This window comes from Corvus hawaiiensis, chromosome 1, assembly GCF_020740725.1.
Source record: "Corvus hawaiiensis isolate bCorHaw1 chromosome 1, bCorHaw1.pri.cur, whole genome shotgun sequence".
In the NCBI taxonomy this organism is placed as follows: domain Eukaryota; kingdom Metazoa; phylum Chordata; class Aves; order Passeriformes; family Corvidae; genus Corvus; species Corvus hawaiiensis.
In genome coordinates, this window is record NC_063213.1 from 9,716,777 (window position 1) to 9,726,673 (window position 9,897).

The following is a 9,897-nucleotide window of genomic DNA, read 5'->3' on the forward strand; positions in this document are numbered from 1 at the left end:
GACTGTAGAAGTTTCAGAGGGTGTATTCATGTAGGAAATGTTTCAAATCCTTTGATACTGTTCAGGAGCAAGGTCAGTGTATGAATATAAATTGTTGCCATTCCTTCCTTAGAAATGTCAGGCCCTCCATTTCAGATAGCTTCAATGGATGAAAATGGAATCCTCAATATGTGGGTGAGTAATACATGTATGAAAAGAGAGAGTATAATGTGTAATAAAATACTTCAAATATAACAATTTAACAATATAACAAATTCAGAATTTCTTATGAGAACTGCCTCCCTGAAAAGTACAGCAACACTAACCATTCTGTTGGAATTCTACTCAAAAGTTTTGATCTGACTCCCTAATGTTATCTTTAGGCAAAAGTATTAACAGGTACATGAATTCATGAAAAAAGGCAATCAGTAGTTTTGCTTCATAAAAATATGTTCACATATTTCTATTAGTTGATTAATCGTTCTCAGTCCTCTTTCACCCACCTACTTTATTTCAGAATCACAGTGGTGTCAAAGACTGTACTGAATGTAGGGGAGGAATTAAATTCATAATTTATATAAAACAAATATTCAAGAGATAAAAAGTGAAAATCAGAAGATAAAATTTCGTTGCCTAAAATATGATGGTCAGGAAAGCACCAGGCCTGCTGCCCTTAATTACTGTCCTGACAACTTTTCTGTCACATGTTTTCAGTGGCTTTTTTCCTGATGCAGCTTTGGCCCAGCTGCTGAACCTGTGAATGATAAGGCATAAAAGTATTTCACCTCTGTGCCAGTAATCAAGTTCCTTAAAGCCTTAACTTTAATTACTTTAGTAACTTTATGTCTTGGTTTGAAAGACAGGTGTCTGCTAAGGAAGGCAGGAGCCCCCCTTAGAATGGCAGATGCAACCCCCCTTCCCTCCTAGTTATTAAAATTTTGAAATCAAGGGGCTTTTAGGCAAAGATGTGGGAAATAGGAATAACAGTTCTTTACTATTATGTATCTATGTGTGTATAACCAGTCAAACAAACAGCAATAACCATGGCAGTAGCAGCAAACAATCACAAACCCAGTGCCAGCCTTCTCGGCTGTCGGGCCCTTTCCCCTCGGGTGCAGTTCCGCTCGCAGCCGGCAGGGGCGCTGGCGGCTCCCGGTGAGCAGGGCAGGTGCGATGGTTCCCCCGCGGCTGCAGGGGGCGCTCCGGAGCGAGCTCGGGGAGCACGCAGCACCGGTGCCCTGGGATCCCGGGAAGGGATGGAACAAAGGCTTCACAAACCCCTGGGCAGCCGATCCCGGTGTCCGGCCGGACCCTCGGGGACAGCAGGCTGGAACAGCAGGCTGGAACAGCAGGGACGAGCACAAATCCCGGGTGGCAGATGAGGTGTATCCAAACAGGGAACCCCCCCGGAGGTCTGGGCAGGCAGGGTGAGCACGGCTACAGCGTAGCAAAGGCTCGAAGCAGCAGCGGGGCAGGGCGGCCACGGCCCAGCTCCCAGCGGGGCAGGGAAGGTGGGCTGCATTTTCCTGGGGTTTCTCCAGCAGAAGGAAAAGCAGCTGAAGAAAGCAGCCTCTCTCTCTGTCCAAATGCTGAGACCGACTGCCCACACACCCAGGTGAAACAAGAGTAGCCAGATGCGCCCCACCTCATGGCCAGCTCTTTTGTTTTTCTGAAGTACCCAGCCATTTGCTCCCCTAGCAACACGAATGGGGAAAATTCCTTTAACAGAAAAAAACCCCAAGAGAGCTCCTAAAACCCCAACACTTTAGTAGTAACAGATTCAAGCCAACTGATCTACCCTTTTTATTTCATGTGTAGTGGAAAGCACAGGGAATGTGTTACAATTCCTTGTTTAGTGAGAGGTTTTTTTGTGACTGACCAAACCAACAAGATGCCAACTAGCAATTAAGTGTAGAATGTAGCTTTCCATATTCTGCTTCCCATCAGGGAACATCCAGCATGCATGTGAAGCTATTTTTAGAATTGCAGACATTGACAGGGAAGAGAGAATCTACCTGTAATGTTAAACCTGTCTCTCCAAACAGTCCTTTAGAGTTATTGCTGTTTCTATTACATTAGAGTTATTACTATTACAACTGCTTAAAAAACTTCGAAGTCCGGTACATATTGATTGCTTATTAATGTTAAATATTGACCTTTCAGGTAGTTGTTGAATTACAAAAAGTGGATCTAGCTGGGTCACAAACTGACTTAGGTGAGTACTGTACATTAGAGGTAGAATAAAATGCTCCGGTTTTGAGCCTATGAAGTAAAAAGAGAAAGGAAGAGTCACTGATGCCAAGAAGTAGTTTAGAAGAAGGAAAAATTATTGAGAAAAAGATTAATTCTGAATAGTTCATAGCTGATGTTTGAGGTTGTTGTTTAGGTATAATGAGAATCATTTTCACTGCTATCTAAATCTCATCTGCTAATTTTGTATTGGTAATTGCCACTAGACAGCCACATTTCTTATAATGTCAAAGCAGTTTTTTGTGTTGTCAACAGCTTTTTTTTCGAAGAATATGGAATTCTATGTCTTTGGTCCTCCTTTTTGTACTCTAGTTTTAAACAGACCTGTTATAATGCTTTTGTTGTTGCTTGTGTCTCCATTCTGAGAATTGTCCTGAAAGGTCTTTTGTAGGTAAGATACTTAATTTAGTGTGAGAAAAATTTTCTGTGAACAAATGGAAGAACTAAGTCCATTCCACCCTTTTTGAGTTATGCAAATGAAGAAAATTACATTCTTTGTTCTTTAAACAAATTTACACTTACATGCTTACCTAACTGGAAAAGGCTGTGACTAAAATCCTTGTACATTTGAAAATACATCAATAAACAATGAAGCAATGCTAGCAAACTAGAATTTTTGATCAGTTTCTGTAAGCTCATGGGCAAAGTCAGGCTATATTAAGCTGTTGAAGCTGGGTATTATGTCTGTGGAGAGGTACATTTTAAAGTTATGGTCATGTGTTGATACAGTTCTATTGCAACCAGCAGTAAAATATTTTTTCCGCTTCAAAAAATTCTTGTCTTTGAAGGATTTGAATTTATGTTGTTCTCTACTAGCAAGTAACACAGACCAACTTTATGGTGCATTATTGCAGTATCTCATTACTATAATACATTGTCAAGGATCCAAGTAACATAAATGTGCATTTTTAACCATTGCTAGAATTGGGTCTTACAAAGTGCTGAAAAAGAAACATGTTTAAAAAAAGAAACTATGTTTCTATTTCTGTCAAAGATTGTGACTCTTCAGATTTGAATTCTGAAGCATATTACCTTACGATTTATTTATTGCACTTTTCTTAATTCAAAGTGCTTAAATCAGTTCAAATAATAATTTTGTATAATTTTAGGTTTAGTTCCTGGAGGGAAAGTGAAGTTAGTACATAGCTCTACTGTGGAATTGAATAACAGGTAAGAAAACTGGGACATTTCAATTTTACATATGTATCTCACAAAGCTTATTTTTCCTATACTTTACTAATTTGCTGTTACATAAGATACATTTAACATTATTTTCTGTTTGTGAGGGGTTTTTAATACACGTTTCTTCATAGATCTAGACATAGACATTTTAGATCAAGAGTTTCTGTGTGAACTTGCACAGCTTTAGGAGACAATTTCCTGTGTTAGTGTCATCTTTTGCCTTTGCCATTTTCCTCAGCCTTTTCCCAAAGGATATTAGCCAGAGAATGCTGCAGACACTGACTATTAAATTCCTGTCTTCTAATCCCAATCACTTCATTGTTGGAACAAACATTGTGAGTAGCATGCTGGAATTCATCTTGTTGTTGAATTTTTGTTTTTAAAATTTATAATTTGAGCCTATTATTAATATCTGTTAGCTATTAAAATTTGTTAGCTAGTAAGCATCTTTTGAAGTAGGAGCTCTGTGAATTATTTAACTTTTTCCTGTTATACCAATAATGCAACTTTTGTTTAATTAATTTTCTTTATATTGTTCATAGGGTCTGGTAGGCCATGGTACAAGACATGATTTAAAAGTTGTTCCAAGGCTATTCAGGCCTCAGGAGAGCAGACTGAGATCAATAAGCATCACTGCAATTGATTTCTTCCCTTTTGGAAAGCCACTTTTTTTGGTATGAAAACATTTTAATAGAAGTTTCATTTTTTAAGCGCTTGCTTGATGTATTTAAACTAGATGTGGTAGTTGATTTACCTCACTGATTCCAATCTTCCAATGAAGGATGACAAAAAAGATCATAGAATCATAGAATCATTTAGGTTAGGAAAAGACCCCCAAGATCATCAAGTCCCACCCTTAAACCATCACTGCCAAGTCCACCAGTAAGCCGTGTACCTAAACACCGCTTTTTATATCTTGCTTAGTTTGTTTTGTTCCTGAAGGTATTTTTTTTTTTACTATGGCATAGGTTGGCTGTTCAGATGGAAGTATTAGATTACACCAGATGACATCAGAGTACCCCCTCATGCAGTGGAATGACAGCACAAAGGGCCAGCCAATTATTGCCCTGCAGTGGGCTTTGACAAGACCTGCTGTGTTCTTTGCCCTGGATGCATCATCCAATATTTACATTTGGGATCTTCTGGAAAATGATTTGTTGCCTGTGGCAAAGCAGACTATCCCATCAGAGAAGTAAGTGCTCTCTTTTTAACAAAATATTAATATTGTTGTATGGGGTTTTTTACTTGACTTTAAATGGTCATTAGAATTTGCTTTTCTATTTTGTGAACTACCAAAGGTGTGGAAACAAACTACAGCGAGCTAAATTTTGACTGTCTTCCCTAGGCAAAAGTTAGCCTTGATGAATATCCCTCAAACTGAAAGTTTTCCTTGTATCCTTGTAAACTGTAGCAACACACTGCTAGCTTTTGGAGAAAGTATTACAATTTTTAAATTTGTTACACTGTACTGGAAAATGCCATCAAACATTGTTCATTTTTACAAGCTTGAAATAATTTTCAACCATGATTAGAAATTGATGATGAAATGAATGGGGGAAGAATTGCATGTTATATTTACATTAAATGTTTGCAACTTGTGAAAAGCTAAAAAACATGCTGGCACTTGAGCAGAAAAGAAGAATAATTGAGTTGACTATAAGTAACCTGATACAAACATGTTCAAAAGCACCAATTTCTATTTATTTTGCCTCAATTAAAGAACACTCCCCTCTTCTTCTGATTTCAGGGTTGTAACTATGGCTCTGCTGGGAGAGCCAGAAAAAGCAAATGGATTGTTAGGCATCGTGCTGGCCAAGGAATCTGGACAGATAGACATTCAGTATGTAAAGAAGAAGTGGGCATTACCTCAGCCTGAGGAATCTGACAAACTGCATTCTATTTTATTGCAGTCTTTTTAGAAACAGGGTTGTACAATTTATTGCAAAATGTGTAGTTTATTTTTGACTTAAATTAAAAGGTTTGTAATGTAATTTTGTATTTGTATATAACTTGTATATATTTTAAAGACTATCAATACAATATTTCAATTGAAACAATATATTTTATCATAAAAATAACAGAATCAAATTTACCATTATTGTACTCAAAAATATGATGGTTGTGTTTCATTATTGAAAGTACTCTAGATGTACATATATTTTTTAAAAATAGCGAGAATACATTCCTATAAATTGCACTGCTGATTCTCATTAATCCACTCTGAAGGAAATCACAGCAATTCTTTGACAAACATGAAGTTGTATTTTTGTACAACCTGGATGTGGGGAGGTTTCCACCTTTGGGGCTCTTAAACATTAATTCTTGGTAAAACTTTCATGTGTCTACCTAAAGACCTTATGCAAACATATCAAAATAAAAATTAACATCACACATCTCTATCTTCTGATTTTGACCCTGAAACTGCAAAGGGAATACCTGACTAACTCAGGTTCTGACATGTACACTCCCTGTTTGGATCGAACTATGTGAACAGTATGCCTGGGAGATTTACTGAAATGCTAAATCCTTTGGGATTTCTGATGTAAACCAGAACATACTTACCTGTTTAATTCTGCATATAATTTCCAAAGCTCTTGTAGTGAGGAAGAGGACAGCTGTCTATAATATGGTACTGATTTTTGTACTCTCTTGGTAAGGTTTGGACCCAGATGATGCACTGAAAATGTCTTTTGTAACGTAACAAAACCTGGCTTAAAGAACATGAATAAAACCTCATTGATTAAACAAGCTCTGATTCGGTGAAGACAAAGACAATTGGAAGACAATGTATTCAGTATTTAGTGAACAGATGTATATATATGTACTGTCTCCTTCTAAAATAGATCAAAATATTTTGTAAATTCAAATTAATTAATTGCAAACGTTTTTCTATTTAAATTGTTACTTAAATTGAGAAAACTCAAAGTGACCACATGATGGTGCCAAGTCACAGCAGTAAAAAATGAGTGCCTTACAAGAACAACATCCATCGCTTCAGCAGTGAGTCTGTTGTTGTCCATTGCACAAATAAGGAGAGCCCAAAGAACTGTTGGAGAAAATAATATTTCATATAACATTTTTGCAATCCTAGTTCCTTGGTTAGCTGTGGGCTTTTTTTAATGTCCATAAACACAAGTGACCCTCCTTATCTTCATTGCTGACAGTCGTATACCCTACAGGTTAAATTAGAATAGCTTTAGTAATGCAGATAAAGAAGAAAGGGCAAGGCATTTTTTCCAGTAAGGTAGCAGAGCATCTCTATTGACACCCATAGTAAACAAACCACCCCAAGTCTCTCACTCTTTCCATCCCAAAGTGAGAGATACACACTCCACACACTCCACCGCTCCATCCCCACACTTGAAGATCGATTATAGTAGTATTCTGAAAGAAATCTATTATAGTTTCATCACTTTCAGGACTTCCCATTCTTAATTTTCTCTGCTGTACCCAGTTCTGTACATGGCAACTGTAAGGAGATGTTTGGGGGTTTCCTGCCTTGTGCTGTGTGCAGTTGTGGTGGGCCTTTTCAATATGCAAAAAGGAAAAAATAGTGTCAGGCTTTGCACAGAAGTACCTGTCACTACTTTTGAGCAGCTGTTGTTAGGTATCCTTGAATTCAAATGTCCAAATATTCTATTATTTTATGCTTGTACTGCCTGGAGAGTCAGTTCCTGCATTGGGCCAATGCTTCTTGCCTAAAGGATTTTTCTCTCTTGAACTGGAAACTAATGTAAAAATATAAGTTATAATGAAAGCATCCTGGGCTGACAGTTGTTGTTACAAGAATGTGAGAAAAAAGTGTGTGGAAGTTGCTCCTTTTTGTGCATGTTCTCTCAATGGGTAAATGCAGGTCATTAGAGTGCAGGCCATGCAGTCTTAGCAGTTGGACATTTTGATATGACCATTTTTGGAGCATATATCAGAAAAGGGGTAAGTATTTGCAGGCAATTCCATGCATAAAGATTTAAGAAATTGTTTCAAACAAAACGTTTAATTTTGCATCAGCTGCTTCTAATGATTGTCAAGTTCTATAAGGGTATTGGATTTTATTCATAAGAAGGTAACATGATTAATTAGGAATGAGACTCTTATGAAAAAAAGTTCGCTGTATTTTCATATCCATATAATTTTTACTGGTACCTGTGTTATGTGTTCATATGCACACACGTTCTGTTGCATGATCTTTATGTAGGATATAAACATTGCCATCACGAAACATTTCAACCAGACCCAATAAACATATTTTTTTCCCACCTGTGGGCAATTTTGAAATACATTTTCATGATAGTATGAACTGTAGTTGAAATTAACTATCCACATAATAGAGACCATTCAAATGATATAAAAGTTAACCTATATTAATAACCGTTATAAAATATGATCACTTGCTCTTAAATCAACAAATCCTGCCAGCAAGGCTGCTAAATTTGAAATTTGCAAGAGGCCAGAACATTTTGGATAAAAAGTTTTATTTTCCACTTTATGAATGTGCTTTGAAAGCCTTTTCTATTTAGAACATAAATATTAATACTGTTTTCATTCAATTTTGTCATCTCACAGATGGGAAAATCAAGTTTTCAGTAGCTCAATAGTAAGCTAACCGAGGAACAGAATTCTTGAATCAGATGGCTGATTTCATACAACTGTTTAGAAATGCTTTTATTAAGCTGTCAGCCTGCATTTGCAGCAGATCTTGGGAGAACTGGAATAGAATGACTCTTTCTTTGTCCCAGAACATTTCTTTTTAGTTGTACTGAAGGTGACCATCCTACCCAATGCAATTTTGCCTTAATTAATCATAGCTGTCATTTAATTAAGTCATATTGAAGGATACAGGCACTTTGTAGCCTCCATAAGAAGGGAATATTCTGAAAGCTGGAATATTTTTACCGGAACACATTTAAATTGTAAAAATAGAAGCTTTTCCCTGAGGAGTTGGAAAGTCCATCTAGGACTATTCTAGGTGTAGAAACTGGCAGGACTAAAGCAAATACTGAAGTGTCATTAAATTGTGGAGACTGTTGGAATAGCCTATGTAGAATTCATTTAGGATGTAACCAGAGTGTGGCCATCAGTCATGAAATGCAAACCAGGAAAAGTTGTGAAGATACCATGACAGGGAAATGTCTAATGAGCCATATTTTCATTATTAGCTTCTATTATCTTCTATTTACAGACAGTTGCTTGTTTGTCTGTGTTTCTGAGCCTCCTCAGCTGTGAGGAGGGAGGCAGACAAGTCAGATTGTTTGATAGCATTGATGGGCTTGACTTTGAGCATGAGCAAATCTGGTTTTTTTCTTCATATTGGTTACTGACATAGTGTCAAATACAGACTCAAAAGCACTAATATTTGCACATAGTTAGAAAAATCTGTATTTTTTGTGGATGTAGCTTAAACTTTTTGACACTGTGCCATTAAACTGATGGAATTTCAGCTCCAAATAATTTATATCCTATTATAAATTAAAACAGCCTAAGGGCTCTATTTCCCATTTTTTTTCTGGTGCAACCCAATTGAAAATTGCAATGATACCCTATTAAAAGCAGGAGTAAAGCAGTAGAGTAATAGCCTATACTACCCATTGACACTTAAACATGATTATTTTTCACCTTTAGTTGAACCCTTACTTCCATTGGATTCATTAAATTTTGTGATATATTTGCTGCCCTTTTCTCCCAGATGTCCAGTAGGTTTTGCTTTTAGGAGTCTGAAATATAACAGCTCCACTTGAAACTAATCCCATGCACACGTCAGACAATCTGTTGCTGCTGAATAGGTTCAACACAATAAATAAAAAACAGGTAGACTATATTATTAGTCTTTTTAGTCAGGCCTTGAAGTGCTACAGTATTTAGCCAAAAGCTTCACCAGCTGATAATTTCACTGCTCTCCCTCTTTTACATTGTCTGTCTTGTGACCAGGAAAAACTACTCAACTCATCTCCACCACAACAACCACAGTTGTTGCACGTCAGGGATTTCATAACTTGCCTTTAACTCCAACTGCAATGTTTTCTCTCTCCGTTATAGAAAAACAAAGAGGCATAACGCAGCAATTTGTTAGGCGTATTTTAAAGGCCACATTTTTAATCCACTTAATACCTCTTGGGAGAGAGAAGATGAGAGACTTGGTAGAAAAGTATTATTTAGGGTGATAGAGGAATTCTTCCAGAGGCTTAGAGAACAATCTGAAAGTCCACAATCAGACTTTGCTATAATTTTTAAATAGCAGAATCAAACGGTGAACCCTTACAGTGAGTTACATAAAGTTGTGAATTACCATGACTGAACTCAGAACCCCAGATTTCCAATGCCATATCATAAGGGCAAAGAATTAAGAGAAAAATTTAATAAACTTTCCTCATCTAGAATAATTTTTGTCAATCATTTGGGAGTCAAGTTCTAGTGCACCGTTGAAATAAGTGACCAAGAAAAGTCTTTGTCTCAGAGCTTATATGAGGTAGGTGGAAAAGATTTTTTTTT

At 36.9% G+C, this 9,897-nt stretch overlaps 1 protein-coding gene across 1 annotated transcript in view; it reads left to right on the forward strand.

Annotated features, from left to right (window-relative positions):
* The window catches only part of DYNC2I1 (dynein 2 intermediate chain 1), a 28,997-nt gene extending 21,826 nt beyond the window's left edge, over positions 1–7,171 (forward strand). Inside the window, exons 18-24 of the mRNA XM_048328249.1 lie at positions 113–174; positions 2,143–2,194; positions 3,339–3,399; positions 3,650–3,746; positions 3,954–4,085; positions 4,380–4,603; positions 5,159–7,171. Coding sequence (XP_048184206.1) covers positions 113–174; positions 2,143–2,194; positions 3,339–3,399; positions 3,650–3,746; positions 3,954–4,085; positions 4,380–4,603; positions 5,159–5,330 — 800 coding nt within the window. The 3' untranslated portion in view covers positions 5,331–7,171. The remainder of the gene's footprint in view (positions 1–112; positions 175–2,142; positions 2,195–3,338; positions 3,400–3,649; positions 3,747–3,953; positions 4,086–4,379; positions 4,604–5,158) is intronic.
* The last annotated feature ends 2,726 nt before the right edge of the window (positions 7,172–9,897 follow it).